Source organism: Talpa europaea (assembly GCF_964194135.1).
Source record: "Talpa europaea genome assembly, chromosome: 10".
Classification (NCBI taxonomy): Eukaryota; Metazoa; Chordata; class Mammalia; order Eulipotyphla; family Talpidae; genus Talpa; species Talpa europaea.
In genome coordinates this window covers 24,865,903-24,888,817 of record NC_140077.1, presented here as the reverse complement: position 1 = coordinate 24,888,817, position 22,915 = coordinate 24,865,903, and the positions used below count along the sequence as shown (strand labels likewise).

Below are 22,915 nucleotides of genomic sequence, written 5' to 3'. Positions count from 1 at the left end.
CAATGTAGTCTAATCACTTACTGAGGGTCAAGAGCATAATACACAGATATGGCCATTTTGGGCAACTGTTTTCAGAAGGGGTTGAGGCAAAGGCACTATCAAAGAAGTGGAGTTGATTGCAGGTGTGCTGTTGCCACATACGTTTTCCCAAGTTGTAGAAAGAATAGTAGAAATTAAATTAGAAAGGCAATTTGAATTTAAATTGTGAAAAGCCTTTAATGCTAGGATAAAGAATTAAAATTTTTCCATAGATGTTTGTGAAGTGTTGTAGGTTTGGGGGGCAAGGAAATGAAATGCTGTAGACTTAACTGCTTATACTTTGCATTTTTTTCTGGCAAGAATGAATCTTCTTTCTCCCTCTCTAATTTCTGTTTATCTGAATCCTCACTATTCGTTCAACAAGCATATTTGAGCACAAAATATATTCCAGGAAAAGAAGGAGATAGATTAAGGCCTTTCTGGTGAAGCAAGTGATGTTCACATGCAAACATAAATTGAAATGTTATGATATGCTGCTAACCGGGGCTGTAGGAAGCAAGGTTTACTTCTCTGGCTCTGAATTTGACTTGTAAGCCCATCTACCAGCTCATTGCAATACTGTTTTACAGGGTAAGGGAGAGGGGTCCTTAGTTTTTTTGGGGGGTGATGAAACTATTCTGTATTTTGGTTTTGGTGGTAGTCACACAAATATTTACAAGGGGTAAAACTTGTAAAAACTGTACACCAAAAGAAAAAAAATAGTCAGTTTTACTCTGTTAAACAAGTTTTACTGTTTTAAATATGTCATTTGCATGGCAGTGTGAAGGTTACACAAATAGTGTTCTCAATGCACTTACAGTTTAAAAATAGCATTCAGATCAGTATATAAGGTGAAAAGTGAAAAGTATCACAAAAGAATAAACTCATAGGAGATTTGACTTGTCAAGAAGAAAAGTTCATAGAAATAAAGACTCATAAGATTGCTAGTCCTCCATTACATTAATGCTGTGCACTGACTGATTGTTACCTTCCAGATTCATATGCTAAAACATAATCCTCAATGTGATAGTAATTGGAGGAGGAGCTTTTGGGAGGTGCTTAGGTCATGAGGGTGGAACCTTCAGGAATGGAATTATAGAGGCCCCAGAAGGCTCCCTATCCTCTCTTCCTTGAAGGATGCAGTGAAAAAGCTGTCTTTGAACTTGGAAAAGGACTTTCACCAGACACTGAATTTACCATTACCTTGTCCCTGACTCTAGAATGGAAAGAAATAAAATTCTTTTATTCCCAAGCTACCAAAATCTGTGGTATTTTGTTATAGTAGCCTGAACTGAGGCAACTAAGTTTGAGGACAGAATTTATTTTTGTCTTCATAGCTGTCTAAATTAGCAGACTTTCATTCACGAGTGTGCAAGCACCGCAGTAGGGATAGAGCGGTAAACACAGAGCACATATTCTGATGTAGTGGTAATGTCCTGGAGTGCCCTTTATATTACAGAAGATAACAGCGAACTACATTTTCAAAATTCTGTTTACTGTTCTACTTTGTTTGCCTTCCATATCAGTTTTACAGCTTGTCTTTATGTACAGATGATCCTTGTTAATTAACTAGGAGAAACTTGACATCTTTACTATGCTGAATGTTCCATTCCTTGAACACAGTTTATCTCTCCATCTATTTTGTTCTTTCTTGATTTCCTTCATCAGTGCTTCATGGTTTTCAGCATACATCTTGTTCATATTTTCTTAGATTTATACTTATTTCATATTTTTGAAATTATAAAATATTTAAAAAATTTTAGTTTTCATTATTCATTGCTAGTATATAGAAATATGATTGTTTTTTGTTTGCCTTTTATATCCTGAAAGTCTGCTAAACATTAGTTTTAGGAACTTTGTTGTGAATTCTATGGTGGTTGTTTTTATATACAATACCTGAAAATATGGAAAATTTTGGTTTTTCCTTTGAAATCTATGAGATGAATTTTTGTTGTTTTCACTGATACAATTTTCAATATGATTTCAAATGGAAATGATGAGAGCTAACAGCCTTACCTTGTTTCCAATCCCTAAAACATTTGGTCTTTCACAATGAAGTGTCACCTTAACTGTAGCATTTTTTCATAGATGCCCAGAACTAGAACTTGCATTTTATTTCTAGCTGTCTATCTATGAATCAAGAGTGGATGAGAATACTGTCAACTCCATCACGTGATAAGATCATGTAGTTTTTCTTCCTAGACTTTTATTTTATTTTTTTTTAAATATTTATTTATTTATTTATACAAGCACTGGGTACAGTCAGAAGCGCGGGAGGGAGAGAGAATTCACCAGAGCCAGAGCGGGGAGCAGAGCAGGCAGAGGGACCGAAGTACACTGCTGAGGGGAGCAGCGGGTAGCAGGAGAGGTCTGTGCGCCATGGATGGAACCAGTGCTGCAGAGGCTGCGGGAAGCTTCGCAACCCAGCGCTCAACCGCTGCGCCACCGGGGAGGCCCTCTTCTTAGACTTTTAATATTGTGGATTACATTGATTTGAGTATTGCATGGGCTTTCTTTTCCCTGATAAATCCCATTTGGTTTTGTTTTTCTTTTTACACTGCCACTTTTGATTTTTTTCACTTTGAAAAAAATAGCTTTATTGACATGTAATTCACATACCATGCAATTCATCTTCTTTAAAGTGTACATTTTGGTGGACTTTATTATATTCACAAAATTGTGTACCATCAACAGAGTCAGTTTTAGAACCTTTTTATCATCCCCCAAAGAAACTATACCCATTATGAAAATTAAATATATGTGAAGATGTATTACCCTTATTGTAAACAGAGTTTCTGTTTTGTGTATAGAAGAGGAATAAATGGAAAAGAGTCATACATATTGTTATTTTCTCTACCTGGTTTCTCTTTGATTAAAAGATAGCTTATGGTAGCTTTGGAAACAACCCAAATGCCCAAAAATAGATGACTGGATCAAGAAGATGTGGTACATATACACCATGGAATATTACTCAGCATTCAAAAAAAAAAAAAAGATAAACACATGCAATTTGCAGCAACATGGATGGTGCTGGAAGGGATCATGCTCAGCGAAATAAGCCAGAAAGAAAAAGAAAAATACTGGATGGTCTCACTCACAGCAGGAATCTAGAAAACTTAAATAAGGGACTAGGAAAATGAATAACTGTAAGAAAGTGAAAATCAAAATCAACAAACAACTATGAACCAGAGACACTCTGTAGGTGGTGGGGGGCGAGGAGGGGAGGGATGGGGGTCAAAATAAGGGGTTTGCAATTGTATGGGGAATATAAAAATAAAATTTATTTTAAAAAAAAGATAGCTTATGGTGACTGGAATATTTTGCTCATATTCTGCAGATATTGTTTATTGTTAATACTTTTGTACTTGTCCTAAATGTTCTCTTCTATATCCTTTTTATCTTATGGTGGTTTGTTTTCCTTCTAAATATCTTAGCTACTACATTGGGTTTAAAGCAGTGGAAATTCTCTTCATGGAGCATTCCATTCATGGTGTGATAACTATGTAGCACAAAAGCAAGAATATTTTATACAGTTGTTTTCTTCTTTTCACCTTAACTATATTCTGTTTTCCTCCTCCTCTGAAACAACGGTAATAAAAGACCTGTCAGTAAGATACTGCCTGAAACTCATTTACTGTAAGAAATAAGACATACTGCAAGGTGACTTGGTGGCATGAATAAAGGAGGGATAAGAAAATAATTTCTGTTTCTGAAATGTTTAAATGCGTATCAAGAGGCATCTTGGCAATGTGTAGGATGAAGGAGTTGTGAAACTCTTACATCTTGACTGTTCTGTGAAGGATATGAGTCAATAAGTTTGGTTAGAAAGAAAAGGAACTGCAGAGACTGGGCTTAAACACTGATTAGCAATGTGAAACTTGGCGGGTGATTTTATGGACTCATAAACCTTCCCTGGAGGGGTGGAGGGTGGCACATTGCATCCTTGGAGAATTTGATAAAAACTGTAGACCCAAGAAAATGTTTGTAAGCACACCATTTACTTCACATTGTGCATACAGTTTGAAGAGACTGCTGAACACCTTCCTCCCCCTCTCTCATTCCCCCCACATACCCCTCTCCCCTACATCCACCTCTTCTCTCCCACACCCCCAGCCCATTCAGTGGGTTCATTGATCTGTGGTAAATAAAGAACCTCTGACCTGGTTTACCTTTGTGGTCCTTGCAGCTTTAATCTTAAAATATTTTTTAAAAATTATAGCATTGACTTTTAGTCTTGAATTTTTTTTTTTTTGTGTGTGTGTGGGACCCTCGCTGGTGGCCAGGGAACAAACCAGTGCTGCAGCACTCAACAGCTGCGCCACCAGGGGAGGCCCTTGAAATTCTTTTTTTTTGGCAAAGAGTAAATGAATCTGAATTGTTCTTTTTTGATAGTTCTGATCTCTAAAAATACTTAGGTTTGTTAAACAGTGTTTATTAAATAAATAATTATTTTTTAAATTTTTTGATTTTTAAGATTTGTAATAATGACAAAGAGAAGATCCAGCTTAAAAAGGAAAATTCCTGGAATTTTTCTGGCAAAAAAAAAAAGTACTTTTTTTGTATATAATGAGCTGAAAGTCTTTTTCAAGTAAAAAATGATTGAAGTTTGGAAAGAATGTAAGTAATCTACATGCCAGATCTTTAATCCAAAATACTCAAGGGTAGTCAGTGTACTGACTTTTAAATAGACAACTTATACTTCCTTGAATTAATTATATAGTTTAAATAGACAGAACTTACACTTCCTTGAATTAATTATATAGTCAACTGTGGCATTCCATGATCACTAGATAATGTTTTCTTTTGGGCTTATTATTATACTTTGGGGAAACTTACATACAAAATCCAGGAAGTTGATATATTTTTGGCAGTCTGACTCCTACTGAGACAGTTTGAAGATCAGGTCATGATTTCTAATTTTTTAAACTGATTTTACTTGATGGAAGTTGTTTTTTTTCCTGTGTGAAAGAATACTGTAACACCTTTTTAATGTGCAACTCCATTTAAGTGATGATTAGAATTTATCTAATGAATCTAAAAAGTTAAAATTGTCATGCAGATGTAAACATTAGGCAAAAACAGTGAATTTTTTTTCCCCTAGAACAGTCACAATTTTCTGTAGTGTCAAATTCCATATTCTGAGAAACCGTGGAATTTATATGACTTTGTCTCAGATATATAAGTGAGTTTGCTAATTTGTAAATGACCCCAGCACTGTATATTCTGCTACCTTAGGAATCATGATCAGCCACTCCCATGGAGTAAATAAGTTTTGCCCCTTTTTTGTTAGCTTTATCCTTTAATAACATTATGACAATGTGATTTTTAAGAAAAATGTATTTGATCATTCAGATAACCAAAATATATTTTCATCCACAGTCCTGGTTCACCAGCTTTCCTAGGAGTTTAAGTGTTGAGTGTGTGAAAAGGTGTTGCTTGTTTTCAGTGAAGATAACTTGTGTGAAACTCTAGAAAGGGTGGGGACTGGTTGTCAACTTGAACAGAAGCTGGGACCTTCAACCCCACTCCCAGGTTTCCTGGGGGAGAGTAGCTGGAGGTGGATAATTACTCGTGCCTATGTGCTAAAGCCTCCATGAAGGCCCAAAGGAAGGGCCTTTGGAGACCTTCCAGGTTGGTGAAGAAGTGAAGATTTGGGGGAGAATGACTTGAAGAGGGCATGTAATCTCTGTGCTTTCTTCCTATACCTTCCCCTATACATCTCATCTATCTGACTTGTGGTTCCTCTTCTTTATCATCTTGTGTAATAAATTGGTGATCTAGTGAGTAAATGGATTCCTGAGTTCTTTGTGCCCTACTAGCAAGTTGATTGAGCCTGAGGTGGGTGTTTTCTTAGGAACCTCTAGTTCATAGCCACTTTGTTTGAAGCATCGATAATATGGGGCTTAGGACTGGCATGTGAAGTCTGAGGAGGAAGTCATGGGATCCCCTGATCTGTGGCCATTTGTTGAAGTGTGGAATTGCCTGGGGCTTGTGTTCAGTGTCTGAAGTGGAGGGTGGTCTTGGGAGACTGTGCCCTTGTCTTGTGGCACCTGATGCCATCTCTGGGTAGATAATGTCAGAATTGAGTTGAATTTTTGGGCATCCTGCTGGAGTCCAAGAATTGTTTGTTGGTGTGGGAAATTCTCAGAACCCACACACCTGTTGGAAATTGGGCTGCAGGGCACCATCAACACCTCGAATGCATAGTAGGCAAGCGGTCTGACTCATATCATATGTAATAAAAGAAATGAAGAAATTTTGGAAAGCGGAAACACAGGCATTTTAAACATATATTAACAAGCAAGAGGCATTTGTCAACCTTTATTACCACAAGCCATTAAGAGATCCATACCTCCCCATTCCTCCTAATCCCCACATCTGTTTTTTCTTGTGTGCCTTCTTTTTTGTTTTAGGTTTTAGTAAGATAGAAACATTGAACTGCCATATTTCAGCTGGTGCTGTTCTTAACGGCAACAGATTTTCTCAGGTTCTTTTTGTAAAAAGAGTGGGCACAAATTAGTGGAGAGAATGGAAAATGTTTTTGTGTCTCTGTAGATACATGTGCATGTGAACATAGTATTGATTGGGTGAAGAATGAATTTAATGGCAGAAATTCAAAGGTGGATTACCTGTACCATTCCCTGCTCTCTGTATGTGCTGATAAGATATGTCACAGAATAGGAAAAAAAAAAAAAAAAAAAAGATGTGGCTTTAAGTATTTTCAGTTATCTACAGGAATAAGATGCTTTTCACCTTGGGGTTTCAGGACAACCAGTAAATAACATTTCTTTTTAGCCCATCTGAGTTTGGAATCAATAGGGGAAAAAAAAAGACATGGGACACAAACAAATGGGACCTCAGAATACCAGCTTTAACACTAATGAAATCTGGAAGAAAAAAAAAAAAACAACTAATGAAATCTGGATGAAAGACATGCTTTTGACTTCAGTGGGCCTCCTAATACTTCACCTGAATTAAGTTTATACAACGAGTCACTGCCTTTCCTGTGGGGTGGGGGACAGAGGCTAAGAGGAAGCGTAGGCTTATATTTGGAAAGCAGAACAAATTGAATTCTTTCTACTGTTAGGCAGCATTGTCTGTCAGCAAAATTAAACCCTCAAATGGAGATAAATAAGGGGACAGAGAGAGGGTATCCCTCCCTGCTCTACAAAATGTGAGGAATACAGAGTAAGAGCAACCCTTACCCCAACACTTCTGTATAAATCCCATTTATACAGTCAAACTCTACCTCCAGAATCCATAAAAAATTGGGAGTTCTTGGACACATTTGTCTGTTTTGCCAAGAATCCTTTAGTGTAGTGTTGATTTAAATTTAAGAAATTGATTATTGTAGTACATAGGAAAGATAGAAGGGGAGAGGTAGAGAGTGTCCCATATTTTTTAAAGTTTTATTTATGCATATAAGAGATGGGATGTAGGCCAGAGGTGTGGAGGGGGAGGTGGTGGTGAGAGGATTCACCAGAGACAGAGTGGGGAGCAGAACAGGCAGATCTCCTGAAATACACTGCTGAGGGGAGCAGCAGGGCAGACAGGAGAGGTCTGCTGCACCATGTGGGTTAGCTCTCTGGCCAGGGATCGAACTTGTGCTGCAGTTGCTGGGATAGCTTCATAGTGCTGAGATTTAACCCCTTGTGCCACCAGGGAGGCACCCCAGAGTGTCTCTTTTGGTTTAAAGAGGTGATGATTTTTTAAAGATTTATTTATTTATGTAGACAAGAGCTGGGGTGTAGGCTAGAGGTGTTGGGGGTGGTGGTGGTGAGGGGAGTCACCAGAGACAGAGTGGGGAGTAGAACAGGCAGATCTATTGAAATACACTGCTGAGGGGAGCAGCAGACGAGACAGGAGAGGTCTGCTGCTGACATGGGGGTTAGCTCACTGACTGGAGATCGAACTCATGCTACAGTGGCTGGTGATAACTTGATAATACTGAGACTTTAACCCCAGGGCCATCAGGGAGGCTTGATGTTCAGCTCTTTTTGAAATCATTATACATTATCAAATTGTTTATATGAATGACCAGTATTTGTTTTTTCATTGTGACTTGCTTTGCTGCATATAATTCTTTGAAATTCCCTCCATTTTTTTTAGATTGATTTATTTATGCATACAAGAACTGGGGTACAGGCCAGAGGTGTGGAAGGTGAGAGGATTCACCAGAGACAAAATGGGGAACAGAACAGGCAGATTGACTGAAATACAGCCAGCTGTGAGGGTAGCAGCGGGTGAGTCAGGAGAGGTCTGCTGTGCCAGTGGGTAGCTCCCAGGCCAGAGATTGAACTTGTGCTACAGTGGCTGCAGATAGCTTCATTGGTTGCGTCTTAACCCCTTGCACCACCAGGGAGGCCCGAAATTCTCTCCATTTTGTTGAAAATGGGTGCATTTCACTTTCTTGTGGCTGTACAATATCCCATGGTATGTATGTACCATATCTTTTTGATACAAGAAAATTTAGGCTGCTTCCGTGTCCTAACTTTTGTAAATAATGATACTGTGAATATTGAAAACCATATGGGTTTTTTTTGTTGATGGTTTCATCTTATGTGAAAATGTGCCCAAGTGTGAGATTACCAGGTCTTATTGATATTTTTTTTTCTATAGGTAAATCCACTTGCTTTTAATAATGCTTTTACCAGTTCACATTCCAACCAACAGTGTAAGAAGAGTTCCTTTTTCTCCAAATCCTCTCCAGCACAAGTTTCTGGGCCTTTTTAATATGTGCCATTCTCATGGGTGTGATGTGGTATCTCATTAAGTTTTAATATGCATGGCTCTTATTGGAGTGATAATGAACTTTTTTTCATTTGTCTTTTGGCCTTCTAGGTATCCTCTTTGGTGTATTGTCTGTTCATATCTGCTGCCCATTTATTTGTTGGGTTATTTACTTTTTTATTGTTAAATTGTACGAGTTTTTAATGTATCTTGGATATTAATCCCTTATCAGCTATAGATTGTATAAATACTTTTTCCCATTCAGTTGGGTGTCTATTTAATTGTCCTGTGTTTATTTTGCTGTTTAGAAGCTTTTTAACTTGAAGTTGCCCTAAATTGTTTTCAATTCCCTTGCCAAAGGTTTCACCAAGGTACCTTTATTATTTGTATCATGGAATGTAACCCCAGTGATTTGACAAATTTCTTCTATGTATTTTTTGTGTAGTTCTTATATCTAAATCTTTAATCCAGTTGAAATTTATTTATTTTTTGAGAGCAATATATATATATATTTAAAGATTTATTTATTTATTTATACAAGCACTGGGTACAGTCAGAAGCACGGGAGGGTGAGAGAATTCACCAGAGCCAGAGCGGAGAGCAGAGCAGGCAGAAGGACCGAAGCACACTGCTGAGGGGAGCAGCGGGCAGCAGGAGGGGTCTGCGCGCCATGTGGGACCCTCCTCCGGTGGCTGGGGAACAGCCAGGGAATCGAACCGGCACTGCAGAGGCTGCGGGCAGCTTCGCAACCCAGTGCTCAACTGCTGCGCCACCGCGGAGGCCCCAGTTGAAATTTATTTTTGTCTGTGGTGTTAGCTAGTAATTCAACTTTTATGTGTGGCTTTCCAATTTTCTCAGTACCTTTTGTTAAAGGTTACTATACTTCAATGTTTGTAGTGTTTTATTGTAAATTAATTGCTGCATATGCATGGTTTTATTTCTGGACTTTTTGGCTATTTGTTGTTTTTAATACTGTTGCTTTATGGTAAAGTCTGAAGTCGGGTAATGTGATACTACCATTTTTCTCCTTTTTTCTTTTTCTTTTTTTAAAAAAGATTTATTTATTTATGCATACAAAAGCTGGGGTACAGGCCAGAGATGCGGGGTTGAGAGGATTCACCAGAGACAGAGTGGGGAACAGAACAGGCAGACTGACTGAAATACACTGCTGAGGGGAGCATGGGCGAGGCAGGAGAGGTCTGCTGCGCCATGTGGGTTGCTCCCTGGCCATGGGGATTGAACTCATTCTGCAGAAGCTGTGGATTACCTCATAGTGTGGTGCTTAACCCCTCGCACCACCAGGGCGGCCCTCTTACCTTTTTTCTTAAGGCTACTTTTGCAACTGAAGGCCTTTTGTATTTCCATGTAAATTTCAATATATTTTTAGAATCAATTAATTTTTAATTGAGGTAATGTTTGGATACTCCCATCAGGTATTGCCACCATATTTCACCCACCACCAAAATTTCAGTATTTTTTAGTTTCTTGGAAAAATATTTGTGGGATTTTCATGGGGATCTTGTGAAATTTTTGTATCATTTTAAGGCAAGGTGATAATGTTTCTTATATTGATTGTCCCCATCCATAAGCACAGACTAGCCTCCCATTCCCTTATGTTGCTATCTAAGTCCTTTAATAATATCTTATAGTTCTTCTAGTCTAGGTCTTTTACCTTGTTACATTGAGTCCAAGGTATTTAAATCTTTTTAAAGCAATTATAAATGGAGTTACTTTCTTAATTTCTTTTATACAGAGCTGTCTCATTATTTTAATAGTATTATGGTATTTTTAAAAAAGATTTATTTATTTATGCTGGGGTACAGGCCAGAGGTGTGGAGGGTAAGAGGATTCACCAGAAACAGAGTGGGGAACAGAACAGGCAGACTGACCGAAGTACACTGCTGAGGGGAGCAGTGGGCAAGTCAGGACAGGTCTGCTGCGCCTATTTTCTTAATTTCTTTTGCTTCTTGTTTGTTGTTGTTTATAAAAAAGCTATGGATTTATATGTTGATTTTGTAACCTGCCACTTTGCTGCATTCATTTATTGTTTCTAGTAACTTTTTGATGGACTTCTTAGGGTTTTCTAGAAATAATACCATGTTGTCTGTAAATAGTGATAATTTCACTACTTTTTCTGTTTGGGTTACCTTTACTTCCTGTGTTTGTCCAAAACTTCTAATACTGAGTTAAATGGAAGTGGTGAAATGGGCATCTTTATCTTGTGCCACATCTTCTGGGGAAAGTTTTCAGTTTTTGCCATTGAATATTGGCTCTTGGTTTGTAATATATGGCCTTTGTTTTGTTGAGGTAGTTTCCTTTTATTTCCATCTTGTGTAGTGTTTTTTTAAAAGATTTATTTATTTATACAAGCACTGGGTACAGTCAGAAGCGTGGGAGGGTGAGAGAATTCACCAGAGCCAGAGCAGGGAGCAGAGCAGGCAGAGGGACCAAAGTACACTGCTGAGGGGAGCAGCGGGCGACAGGAGAGGTCTGCGCGCCATGTGGGACCCTCCTCTGGTGGCCAGGGAGCAGCCGGGGATCGAACCGGCACTGCAGAGGCTGCGGGCAGCTTCGAAACCCAGCGCTCAACCGCTGCGCCACCGGGGAGGCCCTGTAGTGTTTTTTTAATCATAAATGGGTGTTGAATCTTACCAGATACCTTTCTCTACATCTATTGATATAATCATACCATTTTTTTTTCTTTCTGTTGATGATAATGTATTACATTGGTCTACATATATGAAACCATTCTTGCTTCCCTGAGATAAATGCCACTTGATAATGATGAATAATCCTCATGATATATTATTGAATTCCATTTACTAGTATTTTGCTGAAGATTTTTGTATTAGTGTTCATTAGGGTTATTGGTGTGTACTTTTCTTGTGCTGTCTGTCTTTATCTGGTTTAGGCATTAAGGTGATGTTGGCATCATAATTGGGAAGTATTCCTGCTTGGATGTTTAGAAATACTTTGAGCAAGAAGGGGATTGTTTTTTCTTTAAAGATTTGATAGAATTCATTTGTAAAGTCTTCTGGTTCTTGGCTTTTGTTTACGGGGAATTTTTTTTAATTGTTATATCAATTTCCATGCATGTGATCAGTTTATTTAACTCTTGCTTTTTCATGGGTTTAGTTTTTATAAACTAAATTGATCTAGAAATTTGTCCATTGTTTCAAGGTTATCAGATTTATTGTATAATTGTTCATTGTAATCTCTTATAATTCTTTGTATTTCTGTGCTATCTGTGGTGATTTCTTCCCCATTTCTGATTCTATTTATTAATGTTTTCTCTCTTCTTATCTGGCTTATTAAATTTAGCATATTGTTTTTAAAGTTCACCCATACTACCTCATGTATCAGAACTTAATTCCTTTTTTATGACTGATTAATATTCCATTGTATGCTGCATTACATTGGTTGGGTTATCATGACAAAATACCACAGACTGGTGGACTTCCACAACAGAACTTTATTTGCTAACTCTGGAAGCTGTCTGAAGGTTCAGTTTTCTCTGAGGCCTCTCCTTTTGACTTGTAGATGGCTGCCTCCCTGTGTGTCCTCAGTTGACCTCTTTTCTTGAATTGTCTCCCTGATGTTTCTTCCTCTTGTGTATTCCAGTCAGATTGTATTAGGGCCAACCAATAGATCTGATTTAACCTTAATTACCTCCTTAAAGGCACTCTTGTCAAAATATAGTCATGTTATAAGGGACTGAGAGAATGTCAACATAGGAATTTTGAGGAGACACAGTTCAGTTCATAACACGTGCATATACCATATTTCGTTTATCAAACCATCTATTAATGGATACTTGGATTGTTTCTACCTCTTTGCTATTGTAAATCATGCTGTTATGAACATTAGTATACACATTTTTATTCAAACACCAGTATTTAATTCTTTCAGGTCTATATGTTTGGAGTTGTGGGTCATTCAGATATTTTACATTTCATATTTTGAGGAACCAGCAAAATGATCTTCGCCATGACTGTACCATTTTACATGTTCACCAGGGTTCCGGTGCTTGTGCATCTTTACAATAGTAGTTATTTTGGTTTTAACTTTCTTTTTAAATTATGGCCATGCTAATGGGTATGATTAATAAGTGTTTTGATTTGCTTTTTCCCAATGACTAAGAATATTGAGTATCTTTTCATGTGCTTTGTGGCCATTTCTAGATCTTCTTGGGAAAAATGTTGGAAGTCCTTTATGCATTTGTTAATTGGATTTTATTGTTGTAGGAGCTGTTTAGATGTTCTGAATACTGGACTCTTAGATAAATGTTTGCATAATTTCCTATTATTGTTCTGTGAGTTGTCTTTTGACTCTCATTGTGTCTTTTGATGCCCAGAAGTTTTTAATGTTGATGAAATTCAGTTTATCATTTTTTTTCTTTTATTGTCCATGCTTTTGGCATACTTAAGACACCATTGTTTTCTTCTAAGAGTTTTATTGACCCTTAAATTTAGATCTTTTGGTTCATTTTGAGTTAATTATTATATATTGTAAAAGGATCCTTTTGTCACAGAAGAGTCAGGTTTTGTCATTTTTTTCCCTACATCACTTAAAATGATTGTGTTTAACCCTTTATTCTATTACTTTGGTGAATTGTCTTGATTGATTTCAACATATTGAGCCATCTTTTTATTCCATGGATAAGTTGTACTGGATTGTAGTATATAATCCTTATAATAGCGGCTAAATTCTCTCTTAGCATTTTGTTGAGAATTTTTGTGGCTAAGGGATTTGTGCATAACGGATATTGGTGTGTAGTTTTCTTGTACTGTCTATGTGTCTTTGTATCAGTGTGATACTTGTCTCCTGTAATGAGTTTTTCAGCTGACAAAGATTGGTGGTATTCTTTAAATGTTAGATAAATTTCACCAATCACATTACCTGGTCTTCAGCTTTTCTTTGTTGGGGGATTTTTGATTACTGATAATCTCTTTCTAAGTCTATTCAGATTTTGTCTTCTTGGATCATACTACCATTTTGGTGTAAGTATATTTCTAGATTTTTTTCCCATTTTACTTATCTGATTTGATTGTAAATAATTATTTGTAGTATTTGCATAGATAGTAGTGGTGATAATAGATAGTAATGTACTTTAATTTTTGCTTTTAGTAATTGGAATCTTATACTTAGCTAAAGTTTGTCAATTTTGTTAATTTTTCCAGAGACAACCTTTTGTTTTTTAAAGTTTGTTATTTAACCATTCTCTTTCATTTATTCACTCTGTTTTTTTATTAAATTTGCTATATTCTAGCTTTGGATTTAGTATGCTCTTTTCTAGTTCCTTAGGGTGTGTAGTGGGTTGTTGATAATGAGATTACTCTTTATTACATCTTTTATTGAAGTATAATCAACATTATTTTAGTTTCATTTGTACAGCATAATGATTCAACGTTAGTGTATACAGCAAAAGTGTGTAATACTTGGGCCTCCCTGGTGGCACTAGGGGTTAAGACACAACCTATGAAACCATCTGCAGCCACTGAAGCATGAGTTCGATTCCTGGCCAGGGAGCTACCCACATGGCGCAGCAGACCTCTCCTGACTCGCCTGCTGCTCTCCTCAGCAGTGCATTTCAGTCAATCTGCCTGTTCTGTTCCCCACTCTGTCTCTGGTGAATCCTCTCACTGCCCACACCTCTGGCCTGTATCCTACTTCTTGTAGGCATAAATAAATAAATCTTTTTTTAAAAAAAAGTGTGTAATACTTTCGAAGTGGGTCACAATTTTCTTCTATTATTTCTGTAGTCATTTTGTGATCTGAGAAAGATTTCCTTAAATGTGTGGTTCCAAACAGAGGGACAAAAAATGTTATCTCTCTCAAGTTCTGACAGTGGAGGTTGCTGCTGCAGAAAGGACTGAAACTAAATGGTGTCTGCTGGTCCTTAGGGCTCTGCCAGAACAACCAAAATGTCCAACCTCTAACTTTAGAAGGACATAGTCCCAACTGTTCCTTCCTGGTAGTGTCAGTCATTCTAGGAACCACTGTTACAGGAGGGGGAGAATGAGAAATGAGGATGGTAGTTGGTTCATACATCCTGGTCCCTTATGAGGGAACAGAAGTAGCCTCTGCCTTCATGTACCTTCTAAGTTCTAAAATGGTTAATTTCAGCTGCTCTTTCCAGCTCAGTTTTTACTTTGGTAGAAGGAATGCTCTACATCTTCCATTTTGTGATAGTGATGTCTTCTGAATTATGAATGTTTTTAATTTGATTAAGTTCAGTATCAATTTTTTTCTGTTATTTTGGTAACATTGATTTACAACATTAAGTTTTAGGTGTGACTGTCAATTTTTAAAAAATTTTTATGGATCATGCTTTTGATGTCATGTTCAAGAATTCTTTGCATAAACCATGGTGACATTTTTTCCTGTCATTGGCATGACTGGATAGCATACTTGGAGTGTAGGCAGACCACATAAGGGCTTATAGAGGGAGCAAGACTTGGAGAGAGTTCTCTGGGAAATACAGGTGTGCTGATGGGGCTTATACAGGGGATAGGTACATTGACACTGGCAGGAAAACTTTGGGTGCCAGCCTACATCCTCACACCTCATACCACTAACCTACTCTGCAGCAGTTAGAAACCAGAGGAGAGCCCTTTACTTCTCTAATGTCCCTTCAGTGCCTTCTATTGAGAAAGCTTAACAATTTTATGTTTATATTAAAGGAAAAGCTCAGAAATTCTGTCTGTATTACAGAGCTTATATTGCAGGGTGATTATAGAGCTGCAGGGTAATAAATTGATAAACAGCATACAAGATATCAAGCCTTGTTTAAATTTATAGGTCATCCTTTGAGACTTGAAATTGTTATACATATACCAGTTTTCAGTGTAAGCATTATCAAAAATCTCTAACCTACAGATTTCATAGACAATTGAATTATTTTATATGGTCTCTTGAGATGAACTCTTGAGTGTTGTAAATGAAATTACTCTACATTGTCATCTGTTTTCTTCCATTGCTCACCAAGGAAATGAGTGTTTATTAACTTGCATGATTTTGTAGGAGTCCACTGATATCTCTCTAACTTTAAAGAAAAGCCTGAACATTTTGTGCTATAAGTTTACCTCCTTATCACTATATTTCCATATTTGCATGATATTTTGAGTGTAGATAAGCCAGTTTATTTGGGACTTCAGTTTGGAGCTATTTGTACAAACCAAAATTTTCTTTATGATCATTTATATCACACCTTAAGGTGATGGGTTGATTTTCCAGGTGGATTCATCAGTACTTTTCTGATTGGCCCATGGTGTGTTTATGAATATGTGTTTTGAATTTCATCTTTGTTTACATGTGCAATAGATACCTTGTTTGATTGTTAAGACATAAAGGTAATAGGTAAAAAAAAAATCCTTAATCTTGTGCAGATTTTTAAAAATTTTCAGTGAGAGGTACTTTCTTCCTTGGTTACTCTTTTTTTTACTCTTTTTTTAAATAGAAAATAGAAAGTTTTATTTACAAAGGCAACTATAAAGAGAGAGAAATTGATTGGCTAACATGTGGTCAGATAGCATCCATTCTGTTAACAAGCAGTATGGAGATGCAGAAGCAAGAAGAGCCTTGGCTATCCTCAGAAAAATAATTTACATATACACATTAACACCATGGGGGTTCGGTAGATGCATGGATGCATAGGTTCTCTTTAACTTTTTTGTTTTTAAGTTCTTGTATTGTCAAGTACATGTAAACTATATAGCTGTTCAGTGCAAATATGTCCATTTTATTTATGGCTGTTATTTTTCTCCATATTTGCTTATTTCTTTAATATCTCTCTGCTGATTTTCCTAGTATGTCTGCATAAGCCAGGTGTTTATAATTGAGTCTTATTAATTTAACAGTCACAAGTAGTAAAAATTATTTTAGTTAAAACTTTTGTATTTGTCATGGGAATATACATACTTTAAAAATTAAGTACTTCCCTGGTAACCAAAAACAAAATTCATGTAACTTTTCTGTGTTTCAGAAACCTTTTTCCAAAAAGGGCAAAGGATCTCAAATCAGTTGTCCATAGTGCCCCTGGCTGGAAATTATTTGGTAAAGTCCCTCCAAGAGAAAATCTTCAGAAAACTTCCAAAATCATTCAGCAGGTAAGTACTAATATAGCTATACAGTTTATCTTAGCTTTTCAAATGTTCTTTTCTTGGTAATTTTCATTCATGTTTTCCTACATGCACAGTTTTAGACTACAGTATTTGTGGTAATCTTAAGGTCTATTTCTTTAAATAAACAGGACACATTTTCAATTATCTTTTGTGGTTGTAAAAATTCTAACTGAACATGGTAACATTTTCCATTGGCATAGATTTTATGAATATAGGTAGTTGTAAACTGATGAAACAATAGAAAGCGAAAACTGGGTGATAGACTATGAAGCTAAACTATTTTCTTGGTCACTTTTCTGGTGTTTTGCCTAAACCAATGCCTTGGTGAGATGGGTGAGTAGATAGATCTCTCTCTGGTAATTTAGGAGCCAATGCTTTTCATCATTTTATTGATACTTCGATATTTGAGTTCTTAAGAATTTTCAGTCTTATTTACTCCTAACTTGCCCCTCAGTCCTAGGAGATCAGTGAGACATAGAAGCAGTGGGAATGAATCAATGTCTAGCATATTTAAGTTCAGAGATGTTCAAAAGCATATGTTTTATAAACTTTTTCTCTTCTCAGTTGTAGTGGACAGATTGAATACAACCAGCATTTATAAAAATAATCATATCGAGCCAGTAATCGTCATTCAAGTTCGTTCTTTAAGGATTTAATAGTATTCATTTAATTAACTTCAAAAATATATAAGAAAATAATTTTTAGATCTTCAACCAGTTGTTACAGTTAATTTTATTTACCAAGTACATGTATAGAATGGTACATAAAACTATGACTATGGAACTTAAACTGCAGTGCTTCTCAAGCTGTGTGCCCAAGCACATGCACATCTACTTTGCAGCTACTGTGCAGGAGAAATTCAGTGATGCCCCACAACTTTGGATAGGTATATATTGTTAGCTTGAGGTAGTATACACTTTCAATATTAAATGGCACTATATTATTTTCTGTGGCATTGTATATTTGTGAATCTGATATTTTTTGAGGTTGCGATAATAATATTGTGCAAGTGTCAGTATGGAACAGGAAAGGAGGGTAAAATGGTGTTCAATCTGATTTCAAGACTTGTGAAATTAAAAGTACACATCAGATATACACACCCAATTAGTAATTGTGGTTATTTACAGTTGAACTAAAACTTTTTTTCCCCTTTCTATTTATGTGTATTAAATTTCAAATGGTTACTCAGCATTAGGACTTCGATCCTTATTTTATTGGACATAACTATTTAATAGTGATTAGATATTTCTATTGGTTTAGGGGACATAATAAAAAAGTACTGAGACACTAAGGACATTATTAACTAGGAAATGTTGGGAATCTTTGCTATCTCATCATCTTAAGTTTTAACTTAACTTTTTTTTTTGGTAAAGTCTGAAAATAACTTCTTTTGTCTAGAGTTTTCCGGAAGACCAAGTTCGCCCTCTAGAGGCAAAACAGTGGTCTTGCTATTGAAGGTTTGTATTCTTTATGGTAGTTTACTTTAAATATGCATGTGCATAGACTTTTATATCATGTGAACTAACATTATGTGATATATAGGTTTCTAGATCAGTTACTGGTTGGATAATTATCTGTTTACTCATATCTTATGCTCTTAATGTGCTATTTTCATTTTGATAAGCCAAGGCCTTACATTCTTTTTTATATGTATTTTGTGAAAATTTGAAGAGTGGTCAGGAAAAGAACAGATGTTATTTTTGTATGGAAGAGGAGTGGAGTGGAAAAGCAGTTGCTGTCCTCAGTGGTCCCTTCTCTGGCCTTTTTACAGATGATCATTTCTCCCAGCTACTTCTAGTTTTTGAGCTTTGCATTCTTGTGTAGGTATTAGTGTGCATTTTGGTGTCTTTCCATGATTGTGTTTGTTTTTGGGAAGGTGTGATGGATAGTGAAGTCACTGTTACTCTGACCCTTTTCTACCCTTATAATCACTATCTTTTTCACCATGTAATGGAACATATTTCTGCCTTTTTCTTTCCCTACTTCTGTGTGACTCCTCTACTCCCTGTTTGTCAGACTTTGCTCTCTTCTTCCCTGCAATTTTTATTTTCAAGGTGGGCATGATTTTCTATTTATGGTAATGGAAATCTTAGAATTTTGTGTCTCTTTCACTTGAAAACTTTTTTCACAACCTGGTTTTTAAATTCTGTAAGACATGACTATAAAACTATGTTTGAAATACTTTCAAATAGATTATAATTGTGGAATAGGAAATAAAAAATTAAGATATTCCAGAAAAGCCATGAAGAGTGTTAGGATACTTCTGTTATGTTTTAGGGTAGCATCTTTGCTATTAAGAATGTAGAAAATGGGGACCTCCCTGGTGGTGCAGCGGTTGAGCGCTGGGTTGTGAAGCTGCTCGCAGCCTCTGCAGTGCCAGTTTGATCCCCGGCTGCTCCCCGGCCACCAGAGGATGGTCCCGCATGGTGGGCAGCCCGCTGCTCCACTCAGCAGTGTACTTCGGTCCTTCTGCCTGCTCTGCTCCCTGCTCTGGCTCTGGTGAATTCTCTCACCCTCCTGCGCTTCTGACTGTACCCAGTGCTTGTATAAATAAATAAATAAATAAATAAATAAATAAATAAATAAATAAATAAATCTTTTATTAAAAAAAAAAGTAATCACACACACACAAAAAGAATGTAGAATATGAAGGTAGCTAGTAATTCCAATGTAAAACTGCCTGAAAAAGTGTGAGGCAACACCAGAAATACTAAGAAAAAGTAAATTCCCTTGAGCTTTCAATTGACCTAAGTTTTTGCTTTTTGAGTGGCAAAATAGTGAGACTTTTTGGTAAATTTTAGTAGTTGCATTATTTCATAGGAATAATTTATAAAAACAGATATTCAGAGAGGAGTTGTAATATTTCTAACTATGGGTATAATTATGTACTAGGGCAAGATTTTTTTTTAAGTGGAAAGACACTTATAAGATTATAAACTATATAGAAAAGTAAGATTTAATTATAAGCTTTTTTCTCTATTGTTAATTATGCAAGTGACAGTTATATTTTTTATTTAAAATATAACACATAGGAAGATATGTCTCATTTTATTTCTCCTTCATATTTTTAGACCTTTCTAAACTCATGTTTTGTACAGAAATCACATATTTATTTTTATGTGTCTATCTTTTTACATATATGGTGTTAGATATATTTTTTTATAATTCAAGAATAAAGTCACCAGATATGCATATATATTTTTAAATTTAACTTTGTGCATTTTTGCACCTATAGCTTTTCTTTTCTTTTTTTTTTTTTTAAAGAGGCTTTTTTTTTTTTTAAATTTATTCGTTTGTTTTGTTTATACATGCACTGGGTACAGTCAGAAGTGCGGGAGGGTGAGAGAATTCACCAGAGCCAGAGCGGGGAGCAGAGCAGGTAGAAGGACCGAAGTACACTGCTGAGAGGAGCAGCGGGTGGCAGGAGAGGTCTGCGCGCCATGTGGGACCCTCCTCCGGTGGCCGGGGAGCCGCTGGGGATCGAACCGGTGCCTCAGAGGCTGCGGGCAGCTTCTCAACCCAGCGCTCAACCGCTGCGCCACCGGGGAGGCCCCCTATAGCTTTTCAATGTTAATATAAAGTAAAAGATACTTTTAGGGTAAATATTTTTTTAAAAATTCAATTCAGTTTTACTAAAGGTGTAATCAGTTTTAGTGTTAACAATTCCATGTTAACAGTAAAGAAATATAAAAACCATTTTAGGCAATAACAAAGTCAGACTGACTCAATTTGGCATTTAATTTGACAATCAATTCCCAAATCATGAATATTCATAATATTACTTTATGAGGATTATTACATGTGTTTTCTGGCAGGTGTGAAATTCCTGCTTGTGACCTTTTAAACCAGTTGGTGAGCCATGTAAATAATTGCATCAATTAATTATAAATACATTTCAGTAACATTGTAGCTCAATTGACCCAAGCTTTTATTTTTTCTAAATTAATAGGCTGAAGTTGGAATGCAACTACATCATCAATCTTATGACTTTTAAATTGCAAGTGAGAAAGATTTCAAATGAGCCATGTCATGTATAATTGTAACATGATTGCATACTATATTAAATATACCCTATTTATGTCAAACTGACAATCTTTCATTAGAAAATGATCTTTTTTGCTAGGCACTGTTTTCATATTGACATCTTTATTGAGAAGATGAGATTATAGTACTTTAGCAGATCTTTCAAGTTTTTCATCAGTCATCTTTTTCTGGCTTAAGCTTTAGTTTAATTTTTGACAGGTACAGAAAGTTTTAAGACACTTCATTTCTTAATCTGAGCACTTCAAATTTTCTAAAGGTAGCATAAGTCACTCTCCTCATTAAGCATTTGCCTTTGAAATTTTGTTCTGCAGTAACATCATTATGGAAAGGACTAGAATACATTTGCTTTGTTAGCATTAGTTAAGTATATTTTAGAAGTTTTAGAGATAGCTTTTCTGTTTATTAACTTTATTGGTATAGCATTAGAACATTTGAAATAGTTTGGTGGCTTTAATTATGATGATATATAGAGACCTTTGGTGTAAAATTAGACTGAGGCTTTAACTGTTTCTTTCATTGTTAAATTGTGGAGCAACTGAACTATGTTCGGAATTTATTTTTGAAAAGTCCCAAAAATTGTTACACCCTTGCATGTTTTATTTTTATTTTTATTTCCTGAATATATTGTCAACCTTGAAAAGCTAGTTGAATAACTACCTTTCCAGCTGCATGTGTATTCTTTATTTATAGTTAATGATAAATTACTCTATCTTTCCTATGTGTGAATAGATGGGTTTCATAAAACTTAGTTTGTGTGGTCAGAAGTTTGAGAAAGTAATTCCTAACATTCTGGGCCTATGCTTCTCGGAGTGAGGAGAAGTATCAGGCAGAAGGGGAAAAGTTTAAATTATTTTTTAAAAAGGAAAAGAATAAAATAGTAAATTTTCACAAATTGGGCAGGGTAAGATTTGGAGGAAATTTTTCCCTATTAGAGACAGACTGGCCTTGGAAAGGGCTTGCAATTTGAAAATACTACTTGTTGTTTTCATCACTATAGTTTGAGTATCAAGTTATATTAAAACTTTGTCTTTATGTCAGACTTCTATATTAGGTTTCAGATTAGATTAAAGAAACAAAATTGTGCAAATAACTTTGCAAAATGAAACAAAATTGTGCAAATAACTTTGCAAAATGAAGTTTGTTAAGGCACTCCTGTATGCCAGAGAGAGATGGTATGTTTCACTCCAGGGTTTCCTTTAAGCTTGACTTGTGGGATGGGTTATAGTTTTACTGCACATAATTCACAGATTCTAGAATAAAATTCTGATGCCAATAAAGGGATTAGAATTGGTTCAACCCTCTGTACTCCAAACTTGATTATTTCCCTGGCTCTTAGCTCAAGTTGTGGAGAAGAGCCCATTTATCTTGAGCAGACATGATCTTGAGGTGGTAGAAATGTCCATATGGGGAAGTTTATTCTATTTCTGAAATGTTTTTCTGTCTATAAACTGTTTACAACACGAGGATTTACTTACTGATGTGGGTTTAACATTAACCATTTTAGGAGGAGTGGTCTCACTGTCTACTGAAACTCAAGGTTGAGTCCGTGTATACATATCAGGTTATTTTGACTTTGACATTGTTTTTGGAAGAGAAGCTTCTATTCTTTCCTTTTCCCAATTCCTGTATTTAGTTCCTAAAGAAACTTTTAATTCTTGCCTTCCCTTCCTGTGAACCTATAGTCTGACCTTTTCTCACATTTCCCTCCTACTACACCTTCTTTCTGTGCATCCTTTATAAAGAGCCCAAGGCATTAGATTGTGGTAGAACACTCTTACTACCAATTCACTAGGTGACTGCACATTAGCAAACTCTAAGCAAAACTTGAGGGATAAAACTTTTGAACTGGTCTTAAATTTTTCTCTAAGATTGTCTGACTTTCAACTTCAATAGTTGTATAATTTATTCAACATATATTGCCGGTATATAAATTATGATTCAGTTTCTTAGTATATAAGTAAATCAGTTGTATCATTTGCAGTATTCCAGTATAATGAGGG

At 36.1% G+C, this 22,915-nt stretch overlaps 1 protein-coding gene across 1 annotated transcript in view; it reads left to right on the top strand.

Annotated features, from left to right (window-relative positions):
• The window catches only part of TBC1D12 (TBC1 domain family member 12), a gene marked incomplete at its 3' end in the record, with an annotated part of 87,428 nt that overhangs the window by 15,350 nt on the left and 49,163 nt on the right, over positions 1-22,915 (top strand). The window contains exon 2 of the mRNA XM_084245110.1: positions 16,733-16,856. Within this exon, the coding sequence (XP_084101236.1) occupies positions 16,733-16,856 (124 nt within the window). The remainder of the gene's footprint in view (positions 1-16,732; positions 16,857-22,915) is intronic.